This window comes from Neolamprologus brichardi, chromosome 20 (genome assembly GCF_056152115.1).
Source record: "Neolamprologus brichardi isolate AB-2024 chromosome 20, ASM5615211v1, whole genome shotgun sequence".
Classification (NCBI taxonomy): domain Eukaryota; kingdom Metazoa; phylum Chordata; class Actinopteri; order Cichliformes; family Cichlidae; genus Neolamprologus; species Neolamprologus brichardi.
This window is the reverse complement of record NC_142123.1, coordinates 2,344,793-2,358,611: the sequence shown is the minus strand read 5'-3', so window position 1 is coordinate 2,358,611 and position 13,819 is coordinate 2,344,793. Positions and strand designations below refer to the sequence as shown.

General features: G+C 41.8%; 1 protein-coding gene across 8 annotated transcripts in view; it reads left to right on the top strand.

The window, feature by feature from the left end:
• Positions 1–29: 29 nt before the first annotated feature.
• fmnl3 (formin-like 3) overlaps positions 30–13,819 on the top strand; it is a 35,571-nt gene continuing 21,781 nt past the window's right edge. For all 8 annotated transcript variants that reach the window (XR_015717033.1, XR_015717032.1, XM_006785648.3 and 5 more), the window contains exon 1: positions 30–589. Coding sequence is in view for 6 of the 8 variants with exons in the window: in XM_006785648.3 (XP_006785711.2) it covers positions 476–589 (114 nt within the window). In the remaining 2 variants the exon portion in view is untranslated. The remainder of the gene's footprint in view (positions 590–13,819) is intronic.

Here is a 13,819-nt window from a genome sequence, read left to right as displayed (position 1 = left end):
GAGTGGAGGCAACAGCAAAGACCTTAATCAGGATCACACAACAGTAATGAATGGAAACACGTCGGAGCCAAGAAAGTTGAGCAGCACCTAAAAGTAACTGTCGGTCGGGTTTTGAAAGTTATCTGTCATTGGGGAAAATTCGCAGTAAGTAATGGATCGGCCAGGCAAGACAGAGGCTACTTTCTGGAAGATGAAGCAGCTGCGCTCTTACTTTTAAAAAAGAGACTCGAGTCAAACACTGTCAACTTCAACGCGTGATTAGGGGTAAATGGCATTTAGGGACTACTGCAGTGTCAGCTTTTTTCTTCCTTTCTTCTTCAATAATCTGTTTTTGGAGAGAAGTGGATTATTCGGATTAAATCGCGGATGAGACTTTCGGAATACTTTGGAGATTTCTTTCTTTTTGCTTCTTTTACTTGGATTATTCTTGAAGCTGAGGCAAGTTTCAAGTCGACGGCAGGATAAGGCATTAAAAATGGGTAATATAGAGAGTGTGGACGGCCAGTCGGAGATGAAGCAGCACATCATGCCTCTGAAGGTGCCCATGCCTGACCCCACCGAGCTGGAGGAGAAATTTGCCATTGTTTTGGTAAGTTAACGGGCTAATGAGCGCACTTTTGCCACGGTGCGGTCGAATAATCGAGTAGTAGCTGTTTGTGTTTTGCTTTTAAACTTGTTGAGCTTTTAAAATTGTCGGTGGTGGGTTGATTTTTACTTAAAACACTGGATCACAGTTATAAACAACCCATATAGTGGACTTGTTCTTTCTATATATGAAAAAAGTTTATTTCTTGCTCTTTTTTTGTTTATTTGTTATTTATTGTTTATTTGTTTATTTATTTGGACTATTATGGACCATTATGAGCTGCTGATGTATTAAATGAACCGACCTGTGCCGTTCCGTCCCGCCCCTCATTCTCTCCCCGCTCCTGCGGTTCTTTTGTCTCTCCAAAAGTCAGACAACTCAGCGTTTGGCTGAAGTGGCACAAACTGAGCGCGGCATGGCGAGAGTGGTGGAGGTGGTGGTGTTTGGTAGGGGGAGAGGTAAACGGGATTTTTCCCCCTCTCCTCTACAGGATGGAGGACATTTTCCTGCATATCCTTGACGGAGAACATCACAGCATTCTGCGTCTGCGTTTATTTAGTTTAGCCCCTCTCGCTGCAGGCGACTCATCTAAAAAACAACATTTTCTGAATTCCCCCAAAACTCCCACACCCGAAGTATCCTCCCCTCCCCTTTCCTACCTCCCTACACTCTCCACATCAAGCCTGAGTTTAGGCGTTTAGACGCTTTGTAATAGCGAGCACACCGTCGACACCCACCTCCCTGTCGAACAAGGATGACAGGGTGTCATTTATGCGTCAGAGGGGGCATTTCAGCGTTCAGCACGTCACAAAGCGGGACTTTACGGCTACTTTCTCTTTCAAGCACGATCGCGTGTCTAGATTCTTCATTATTCATGCGCTGAAGCGAAGAGGAGATGCTGTAATGAAAATTTGGGTTTTGTTTGGGGCTTTTTTCCACTTAGGTGGGCGGAATGTAATCAGCAGCTCGACTTTGACTATACAGTTTTAATTTGGGGATTCCACAAAAAGTCTCGTATTGTTCTAATGAAAAAATAAGAAAACATATGTTTCCATCCGTCCATCTTTTTTTATTCAGTTTTCTCTTTATGTAAAGCCTCTTACTCTTAAAAGTTTTCCAAATTGTCAGAGAATCCCCCTTAATCTCTTTCATGGCATTTACTCAACGTTTTAATTCAGTTTAACAAACTCAAAGAGTAGTGGCAACAAGTTTTATCAGGCTTAATGTGCAAAACTTGGTCTGAAACTTTCATTTCCTGCACACATCTTGTGAGATTGCTGTTCAACCATGTCAGACTCAAACATTGTCGTGCATGAGTGGTGACAGCCCTCTCATCTTAACAAGGAAGCCAGTAAGCGTGTGCCAGGAAACTTTGAGTTTAGATGGGACAGCCCGGGTGTGCTGGTCGCAATTCATGTCAACATGGAGTCCACTTTTGTCATAGTAATACAGTAAAAGTCTCGAACCATCTCTAATTTTTGTATATTTTGCTTCCAAGTAACCTGACGTTGTTGCCATTTTTAAAGTGGTCTTGAACAATATTTCTCCAGGTTGGCTCATTGGTTGAATCTATAAAAAATGCCAAACATAACATTTTCACAGGCATAAAACAGTATTTTTGCATCATTAAGGTGATCCCAAAAGAGCTAATAGCTGAAAACATTCACCATAATGTGCAACGTGATCTTAGAAAAATTGAGAAAACTGGTGGAAACAAGTAGAGGAAAAAGTTACAGGCCTAAAAACTCTCTGAAACATGTGGAAGTCATGTGTTTGAGTCGTGACCTGAGAGATGCACCTGGGCTTTCAGCTGAGCTGAATTACACAAGAAGTGGACTGAAAATCAGCTGCAACAGGTCTATACAGCAGGTGTCTACAGCCACTGTTAACACACTGGAGACTTCTGTCATGGAATAAAAACAAAAAGCAGCCAACAAGCAAAGAAGAGCTTTGAAACAACCAGGAAGACGCCTGGATAAATATTCATGACGACAACTTACCAATATTGACTTTCAAACTCTTTAGAATTGCACAAAATCTTTTGCCTTATATACTGCATTCTCATTTATGTCCGTTTCCTATGTTCCTCGCCATTTCTAAAGAAGTAAGGAGTGGCTCAAGACTTCTGCACAGCACTGTATCTGAGATCTGGAACGATCACCAGGACATGTTTCCTTCCTAACTGTTTCAGTCACAGTGTATTACTCACAGGACTTCTTTAAACTGCTTGTTTGAATACTTTTCCACCTCCGCCTGGCTCCTTGCCTATCACACTGACACATAACAGCATTCAGCTGAAATCTGAGTAATCCAACATCTAAAATTTAGACTTTTTTCTGCTTCTATTTATTTTTCTTGTCAAACAGTAGCATCCTAATTTCCCATGGGTGCTTATTTTATGCTCCTCACTCCACATTTTCAACATTACCACACCCAGCTCTGACTTTCAGCTGTCTAAGGCCCTAATTACAGCATCAAGCACCGAAGATGTGAGTGGATCCTCGCAGCATCACTCAGACGCTCTCTTTCTTGGACCTTCCACGTTTCTGGAATGAAGCCATTATTTGCTTGCCAGAGCAATCAGCAGCCACGGAGCGAAGCTCTCGTATGAGCAGACTAACGCAGCAAGAAGCCATTCAGCCCCTGATTTTGAATGCTGTGCTATATCTCAGCTATTACGACAATTACACCCTGTGCTATGCTACAAGCTCTACTACGACAGCCCACGGCATGTCCCTTTGATGCAGATAACTTCTTTATGAAGTGAGTGGCTGTAAAAAAAAAAGTCAGAATAAAAAGAACTTCACTCGTATTTCACACATAAAAACACTTTTTGGATATTTTTTTTTATCAACACATCCTGCCTAGGAAAAGTGTAGCTGTTTGAAAGTACTGCAGCACAAATCGGTCCCTGTTATTATGTTCAGCCGTGCAGAGCAGATGATTTCTATGCATGGAGCAGTAGACTCAACATTTCAGTTGTGTTTTCGAGTGGGAAAAGTTTTCAACCTCCACCTCACTCTGGCCCATAATAGCTCCACATTTCCTTTACTTTGTGGGAAAGTGCAACGTTCTTCTATATATTCAAGTCCTTATCAGACACTGCTTTTCTCTCGGCCCTGCTAGCTGTTTGTTGGGAGATAGCGCTACATCAAAGGCTCCTGATTTTGCAGGAAGGCAACCTCATGGCTTGGCTGTCTGGGGCTGGATCCCGAGGTGCACTTCCCATAGTATCATACCGCATGTGCCAAGCATCTGAGACACTTCACATCACTCTTTCTAAACTGAGCTGATTTCTTCAGTATTTGTTTGCAGAGACATAACTGGCTTCGCTTCAGCTTCAGCGCTCCATAAATGGATATTTTGAAATGGGTAATTTCCCGTCCTCTAGGCCACTGTGTTTTCTATGCTTCATGGTGGCATGCTGGTGCAAATGGTTGGGACTGCCCAACTCTCTCTCAGACAGAGCACACAGACATCCCACTGGAATGACAGCAGCCCATAATGATGTCATGGGCTCAGCAGCGTTTGCGAGCGTAGTAATATGCGTGGGCTAATGACTTTAACAGAATTTCTCTACTGTAGATTGTTGAAGGCGGTGGAGGAGGGGCGAGACCCCTGGGTTGGCTTCGACTAGTTCATGCCGTCTGCTAATAAAATGCCGGGGTCAGGTTTAACCGGCTGCATGTGCTAAAAGCATCTTCTCATTCCATCTCCTCTCTTTTGTCCAGCATCTTCAGAAACAGTTTCAGCCCAGTTTTGTGCGGCTGGAAACAGCTGCCTGGTATTTTCTTCCTGTATTTTACAGGGGAAATTGCATTGTAGCCAGTGGTAGTTGTGGTTGGTTTGCCTTACAATGAGAACTGTGTTCCCTCCACGCTGCTACTGGTGCATAACGTTGCCATTAAGTTAAGCTTGCGATACAGATCTTTGTCGACCCCACAGACAGACAAGTGTAAATACATCAAAGCCATATTTGTAAAATTATATCTTGGTCATTGGTAGAATTCTTTTAATAGTTTTGGCTTCTTTTACCCCCTCTTTGTCCTTGGTAACTCTCACTTATCCTTGGTTTTGTGCAATTCCAGATGGAAATGGAGCCTCTCATTCACTCACCCAGTCAGTGTTTCCTACCTTCCCGTTCCCCGAACTCACTCTCAGTGTGGCTTTGCCCTGCACAGTAACTTTCTCCATATGACTCTGTCTTTATAAAAATAATGTGAGATGAGTGAGTGGCATTTCAAAGCCTGGGATCTTTTAAGGTTCCAGGTTTGTGCACCAATCCACTGCTGGATTCCTGTGGCCTGGTCTAGGCTGAGGCCACAGGAGACCTCAAAAGGAGGAAAATTCCCTTTGAACTGGCGGCCTGCCACTGTTCTTGGTTATAATGGCTTTACCAACATCTTTAAACGCCGCACACATCTTTAAGAGCTGTTACAGGAGCAGTGTAGGATTATTTTCACTTCTTGATTGCGCTGGAAACCGCCCTAAACCATTCATCTTGCTCCGCTCAGCTCGCCGTGTCTATTAAACGCTGACATCAAGTTGCGTCATGCGTGGATGTGCTGTTGCAGTTTTTCTTTCGTCTTTTGATTGCTCATGAAAGAGGTTTTGAGATTAAGCAGCAGCAAATGTTGGGAAAACTAAAGAGAAGGTTAGATCTGTGTCATTTGTCAGATGTAGTGAAATGCTGACAATGTAACTCCAGTGCCATGTCTTACATCACTGTTTCTTGATGGGGAAGATCTAAGGGAAGCCGTAGTGTCTGCTGGATTCCACTTAAGAGGAACTAATAGATTCAAGCTGATTGATGTGTTTGACATAAAACCTAAATCATTTTAATGTGTTTGATGATAATTTGAGTTTTTTTATTTGCCTGATATCCCAAATCCACATTGCTTCTTTTCTCAGAGGGAAAAGCTGCATTAATTATATACATCTGGCTCAGCCACCCACCGCTCTGTCTCAGAAAGAAAGGGATTATGGGAATTGAGTGCACACTAATAACTTAGTCCTAGTGCAGCCAAGCAGGTGGGGTGGGGGGATCAGCACAAGGCTATCCACCTGGCTCTCTGCACCCTGAGGCTACAATTCTCCAGTCTGGTTCTTTACTGCTTCACTTATTCTCTCCTTGTAGTTATTTTGGAAAGCAAGGGTTAAGTTACAGCTGGGTGATATAATATGTACATATAGATCAGATCAGATTTTTTAAGAAAAAATTGGCATTTTGGTCACTTGGCTCAATGCTTGCTTAGAGCTATATGTGAATACTGACCCCACAGATAAGGGTTGTTAGCATAAATACCATAAAAAGGATCAAGTCTAAGAGGCTACCTTGTTTTAAAGCATGTACAGTACTGTGAAAAAGGCTGCTAACTAGCTTACGTAATTAGAAAAAAAGGTCTGGCTCCCTGGAAACAAAATATACAGACATGAGGGGTGGCTCAAGACTTTTGCACAGCACTGTAAGTCTCCATAAAGTTAAAAGGCTTTGAAGTTTTCTTATTAATGTGTTACACCAATAAAAGTGAAGTGTTGTGGTGTGGTGTGTGACAGAACCACGTTAGCTATTTGGTTACGTCAAGCTAACCCTCTGCTCGCTTTAGCTTCACATTTAGCTAACTTACTGATAGTTCAAATAAGTATATTGCCCCAAAATACTATACTATTCTGTACAAGTAGTTTTCTTATTAATGTGTTACACCAATAAAAATGAAGTGTTGCGGTGTGGTGTGTGACAGAACCACGTTAGCTATTTGGTTAAGTCAAGCTAACCCTCTGCTCGCTTTAGCTTCACATTTAGCTAACTTACTAATAGTTCAAATAAGTATATTGCCCCCAAACACTATACTATTCTGAACAAGTACTTCACTTATTAATTTTTTTATTTAAATGGTTTTTTTTTTTTTGGGGGGGGGGGGGGGGGGGGGGGGGGGGGTTTGCATGTGCCGCTAACGCAGCTGCACCAGGGCTGTAGGTTGAAGAAGTGGTTTCCTTTTCAGTACAGTGGGAACCCTGGCCTTGCAGCTATACTTTTTTTTAAAACAGATGCTAAGAAGTACAGCTTGATGCTGTCTCTGGTCTAGACCTACCTTAGTAACATGATGAATAATGTCTCATGCTCATCTTCAGTGTCATTTAGTAATCTTCCTTAATGTGCTCATTTTTACGATCACAGTTCTGTTTTTATGTTACGTCTGAACTTAATGAAGTCATATTGAGAAACAATGGGAAACTTTCTTAATAGTTTCTTGATTTTGTATTGGTTTTGCTTCTGCTTTATTTTATTTGCACCACTTCTTCTTAAAACATAACCTTCTGAGGAAGCAATTCCTCCAAGTCTGATTCAGAAAACTTTGAAATGTTTCTCCATAGCTCAGGCTCAGATTTGGGCTGGGCATTGTGTTTAAAGGCCACACTGGCATGAGTTATTGAAGCCTTCATGCACCTGCATTCCTGGCATTCACTGTGTATATCCCCTGTTGGCTGGTGTGCTCGCAGCTCTTGCATGAACTCACAGGGATGAACTAACAGGATATTTTCTCCACAGCAATAATCTCCTGCTTCCGATTAATGGCTAATTGCTGCATTTTTTTGTGTCTTCTTACATCACTCATATCTTTGTGGTCGCATTTCCTAGATACGGTAAATAAACTGTACAATATCGGTGCTGCTGCAGTCATTTTACATCACTGTTGTTTTGGAACACAACAACTTCCTGGAGACCTGTAAACAAGTTTGCGTTGCACATGAGAAGACCTTGAGCTCAGGACATTTTTGCTGTTATCTCAGGCTCTGACTGTGAATCAGCCTTCAAAGAAGTCTGTGATGATAAAGGCCTCTCATTTCAACCGAGCTATCACTGCTGTCGATCACCGCTGCACCACTGCTTAAATAATCAGGTTAACAAAGAGGTTCTGGGAGGTAGCTCCGGGTTTGTGAACTGGAAATGGCATTTCTCCAATTTCCTGTTATTTTGTTGAGTGTTGTGAAAAGCAGATTGGAGGGAAAGTTATATCTCTCAGCAGACTGAGCCAGAGGTCAATGACGAAGAAGGGAGGGTTTGGAGAGCGTTCGGGCTAAAGATGGGAAGGCTGGTGACTAGAATGAGGACAGATAAGTGCGAAAGAGGCTGAAAATATTACACCACAGCTGCAAACTGTTGCCTTTAAGTCTTGATCTAATGGGGATTTAACACAATGCTTAGGCAGCTTTTCAGCCAGTGAATCTGCCTGCTCTTATGTGCCTTATGTGTGTAGAAATAGAGAAATCAAGAATCAATCTGATAATAATTTAATTGTTTTTTGTCATTTATCAAATTGAAATGGCGTCTACTTCTATTTCCAGCCTAACACATAAATGAGAATCAGCTGCTTTTCTCGGTTTTGTGGCGTTACAGATGAATGGGTTTTGAGATTAGGCTTTAATCTTGTCGAACTAGTTATATATAAAGGGGAATTAAGAAGAGAAGTTTCTAACTGTATTGATTAAGTGTTGGAAAATTGAAAGCAGTTGCAGGTGATTTCCGTATTTGTGTCTTCACTTAAAATACACGCTCTAGGTTTTGCATAGTGAGAATGTGGTTTGCCTGTCGAGACCGTGTTTCCACATAAATGAGGTGCTTTGGCCTACCTGTTACATTAATGTTTTAATAAGAAGCATGTGACTGTGCCTGCTCATATTTGCTTTGTAAACACAAACCACCATCATGAGCGGCGAGCAGGGAGGGGCACTGACCCCAAGAAAACTTTTGCTGCCCTGCCTTCAAGAAAATGCATCTCCCCCTCTCCACTCTTTGTCCCTCCTCTTTTCAGTGTGTGTTTGGTAGAACTGGTAGCAGCTGGTTTGTTGGCCCCTCTGTCTTTCAGGATCTTTGTGCAGGACCTACGCATTGTTGCGCTCGCCCGGTTTGGGTTACCTTGCAAAAAGAGCGACAGGTGATCAGATATCTCGTAGACAAAGGGGGGCAGTGTTTTCTCACACTCTGCTCCTCTTCCTGTCAAATCAGTTAAGCTTTACCTGCATACGTAAAAACATTGTTTGAGTGAATATGCAATAGAAGACAAATGTTTGTTTTACATGTAGACCAAGACTGACCGATATATTGGATGAAGGCTAGTACCGGCCAATCAGAAATATCGGCATTTGTGATATGTTCTGCTGAAAGATGCTGAAACCAAAAGGTTACTTTTTTAAAAAAACTTTTTTTTTTTGCAGAATACAATGCAGAAAAAATACTTAATGTAAAGTTAAGAGTGTTTCAGCAACGCTAATCTGACTCCAGCTTATGTAGAAGAGTAAGCTGACAGTGGTGCAGTCAAGCGGCATCTTCACATTAAGCCTGCGTCCACATGTACTCGGGTATTTTTGAAAATGCAGATTTTGCTATGCATTTGCACCTTTCGTCCACACGTAAACAGCGTTTTTGGTCACTGAAAATGGAGATTTTTAAAAACTCTGGCCAGGGTGGATATTTTTGAAAACTCCGTTTTTGCATTTACGTGTGGACGAGAAAAACGAAGAAAACGCAGCGTCAAAGGTGTGCGCCTTTTTTGACGTCACACTGTGCGCCACGTTATTGTTTCGGTGAAATGAATTTCTACAATACTGTTACTGTTAATTGTCTCTGCAGTGTTTAAATGCTTACATACACACACACTTACTGTCCCTCCACACATAAGACTCGGTTCTGCTTCTATGCCCCAGCTTTGTTTACTTTTTCCCACAGAGGCTTCTAGACTTCTGATTGGCCAACATTTCTGCACGGATAGGAATATAGCGCCACCTGCTGCTTTGGCATGTTCCTAGCAGCGTTTTCCTTCATTTCTGCCTTTACATGTGGACGGGATTATTTTTTAAAACAAAAACGGAAAATCTCCGTTTTCAAAAATACCCGTGTACGTGTGGACGTAGCCTAAGTCACAAAGTAGCTTTTTTAAACAGATTGCTGGAAAGTAATTAAACATTTCCCTTCATGATCTCTTTTCAATAGAACATATACATTAAAAAACCCATGATATTGATCGTGGAATTGGTTTTACTTCCCCAAATATTGCTACTTGCTCCAAACATTACATACTGGTCAGGCTCCAATTACACAGCTACACAACAAATTTAAAAATACCCAGGACAGTTTTTGATTTCCTGAAGAGTTGAGGAAGTGTCCGCAGCCCAGTGACGACAGCAGCTGAGCCACTCATCCTGTCTCCTCTTATTGTGCTTCCCTACCAAGAAAAAGGGAGGACTTCAACAATAGCCCAGGCAGCGACATTCATTAATAAAAAGCTACAGGCTGTGTCACAAACAGCCAGTCTGATTTATGCTTTTACCACAGGTCTTATAAACAATTCTGGCTTGTAGAACTCTCTTTCATGTATATGACAAGTATAACATGTTAGGCAATTATCCATTTGGTTCTGTATGTTCGCGTTCACTTCGGATGTAGTCAGGTTTTTTTAAACCTCTCTTTTTCCTGAAGGAGACATTTATCTTGAACTGTGTCCAACATATTCTAGTATCACTTAAAATCTAAGCTATGCATTTAATAAGCTTAAGGGAAACACGCTTGTGCCAGGTTCTTTATTCATTGTGCTTTCTTTGCCCCCTTGCTGGATGTAACAGTCAGTAGTTCGCCTGTTACCCCCCTCCTCACACAGCACCTTTTAATAATGAGGACCAGGTCTTATCTTACCCTTATTGGCTGTTTCATTATCTTCCTTGTGTTACTGGATTATTGAAGGATGTCTCTTGTTCATATGCAGTTGTGTTGTTTGGGAGCAAGAGTTTGCACAGAAGAATAAGACAAAAAGAGTGCACATATGAAGTAAAGTGCATGACTTAATGATCGATGGCTTCATGAACAGTGAGAGTAAGTAGCTGATTAGTTTTAGTAGAATCTGTTGAAGGTCGTTGACTGTGAAACAACTGTTATGCATAGACATATTTTGCTTTGTCCTGCAATAGGGTCAGTGTGTCGTCGGCCCTGATTATGGTAGCAATTGAGTTAAGCCACAGATCCCGTTTTCCTGAACCCCACCCTGATGACCAGACAGACAGGTTGGGGGGAACGAGGGCCGTCTGGGCCTCCATGTTTGAACTACGACAGTGAGCTCTTTAGCCACCCACTCATTTTCCTGTGCGATGATGATAACTATCTGCTCTGTGTAAACCTATCAAAGCAGATAAAAGACACAGACTCTGCATTTCCATCCCACCGATAGACCACAAAAGAAAGAATCACACTGAATGTATCTTCTTAGTAAGTCACTTATTTCAGTTAAAAAAGTATAAAGCGCCAAATCATCTCAGGGTGTTTTACACCATAAGATAAAGACCCTACAGTACAGACAGAAAGGTAAAACTGTCTTTTAACAGGGAGAAACCTCCAGCAGAACCACAGTCAGGGAGGTGCAACCATCTGCCACGACTGGCTGGGGGGTGAAGGGAAAGAGAAGAGACAGAAGAGAAGCGAAAAGAAGAAAAAGAGCATAGAGACAGGACAAAACACAGACTAAGGGAAACAGATGACAAAAATTTAATGACATGCTGCCATGATATATAAACATGTGGGGAGTGGAGAAGAAGTGTTCAGTCCATCACATCAAGTCTTGCAGCAGTCTGAACCTATAGCAGTGTAACTAAAGGATGGTTCAGGGCCACCTGGTCCAGCCTTAACTATAACCTTTATTAAAAATGGGACTAATCTCAAAACTAGAGAGGGTGTCTGTCTCCTGAATCCTGAAGAGCTGGTTCCACAGGACCGAGGCCTGATAGCTGAAGGCTTGGCCTCCCATTCTACTTTTAGAAACTCTAGGAACCACAAGTAAGCCTGAGAGCTGGCAGTCTTGCTCTCAAACTGCAGGGTTGCTAATTTAAATCCATATTATCAGACAACTCAAAAAAAAAAAAAAAAAAGAGCAGTTTATCCTGCATCATGTTTTTAGCACCAGTGACTTACAGAGTAAGTGTCTGTTGCGTACCTGGGAACAACTTATGAGGCAGCATGTTGTCCTCTGCAAGAACAAACAAGTTGAGGAAATTCCACAAGCAGAGCTCTCCAATTAAAAATCATTTGGTTTTGTGCACACTGGTGTGACGCGCTATCCCAACTGGAAGTGTGAGAGAAACTGAGAAAAGTGGAGGAAACATCTTGTCGTGCTTTCAGACTGGTATCTCTGGGGACTTCTGGTGGGACTTGCAGGTCAATAACGTAACATCGAGCCGATTGTAAATCATTTGGATTAGGAAGCTGTCCAGCGTAGGGCAGGATGGAGTTGCCCTGGTGACTCTAATTTCTCAAAGGCTCTTCAAAACATCCCCTCACTTGTGGGGGTCTGTGTGTGACCTGAGCGCTCTGCTTAGGACTTCCTGGACTCTCCTTAACCAGAAACATGACCCCATGAACTACTTTAACTGTTGACGCTTTAAAACCTCTGTCATCCTTTGTTAATGACGGAAATGCCTGTTCCTGAATTTATCCCCTCACGGCTGACCTCTGCTATGCACCATCGAGTTTTCCGTCTTTATTTGTTCACTTTACAGTCACGTACACTAAAGAAAACCAAAAGAAATGTTTTAAAGACAGAACTTTTGCACATTTATGTTATTGCGTCTGCATTTTTTTTACCATTTAACTGATTTAACCTCAGTAAATTAACAGTTTAATGCACTGAGATCAAAATGGCTGCGTTTGCAATCTCCACCCTTTGCTCACATTTGTGACCTAACGAGTTGTCAGATAGTGACAATAGAACTAGTTCATCTGGTTGTGAAGTGTATCGGTGTTGTGTTCAGCTGGATTTTGCTTTACACAGCACCAGAGGGCATACACTGACCCTGCCCACCAGCCATTGTTAGCGGTTTTCTGTGAGAGGAAAAAAGTTGGCTCAAATGTCAAAGGATGGGAATGGCACAGCACCGAATCAAAACAAAGCTCCACACTGAATCCTTTGTCATGCCAGTCTCAGGTCAAACAAGAAAGGCCATGCTGGAGGAGAGAATATGTGGGCAACGAGCGCCAAAACATTTTTGGCATAGCTGTAGTATTTCCCCTTTAAAACATTCCAGTGATTTCAAAATTATAAAAGGCTCCTGCCCCCCTCTCCTTTAGCTTCTTTTAGCTTCTTCTAAACACAGGAAGCGAGCGATAACATCACTGTGGGAGAAAGTGAAATGAAATTAGCTAAATTGGGTTACTTGGCTCAAATTACCCAAATCTGGTCAGAAAGGAAACTTTCCCTCCGCCTTTTGCCCCTCTGTCGCTCACACTAACATTTTAAAGTCAATTTTGACACTTGCAGCTCAAAAGACATCTGCAGAGTCTCACCGCTATTTATTTATAGTCCCCGAGGCTTCAGGTGACAGTTGAACATCATTAAACAGCAGTATGTGATGTGTCCTCATTGCTCAGAATAGCTTTTCGGTGAGTTGAGGGATTCTGGTCATTTTCTTAACTATAATCAATTATGTTCCTATTTTTATTTTTTCATTACTAAAAGGAGTATCTGTGCATACATCTGGTCTGCGTGTTTTCCAGTAAATCAGAATTAAATTAGTACAAAAAAGGAGACCCTGCTCTTAGCCTGCCTCTACTTTCATGTGCACTGACTGAGAAACCAAAGGCGGCTTTGGGGCCGGGGTACAACCCGAAGCGTGTAACTCTTTACCTTATCTTCACAGAAGAGTGTACGACAAAGGAAATCGGGCTGCTACTTATGATCGTGTTCGTCAGTTATTAATTTGATAGCTATCCTGTCAATCATATGTGTTTATTTGTCTAAGAAAATCACAAAAACGTTCCAAAATAAGAAGCTAATGTTTGTCATCTCTACGATTATCAAAATAAATTTCAATCCATCCTCTGACCAGCAAATATAAATATATATATATTTCTCTTGCCCTATGATGACCAGCTGTAGATTATTATTCAAAAATATACAACGGTTTTTAATCAGTGAGCAGTGATAGGAGGCAATTTGGAACAACCGTCTTATTAAAAATTACAAATTATTGATCTGTTTTTAGAGTTCATGTCAAATCACTGGAAAAAGGTTCAGACAAACCATTTATTAAAGACACGTGGAAGATCTACGACCTTCCTAAAGATGGTCTTGTAGGTAAATCTTGTCCCAGGAGACGCAAAGGAGGAGAGAGCAGCTCGGGGGTCAGACATGAGAGAAATTTACTACTATAAACAGGACACATTCCTCCTGTAATTCTGAACATCTGGTACCC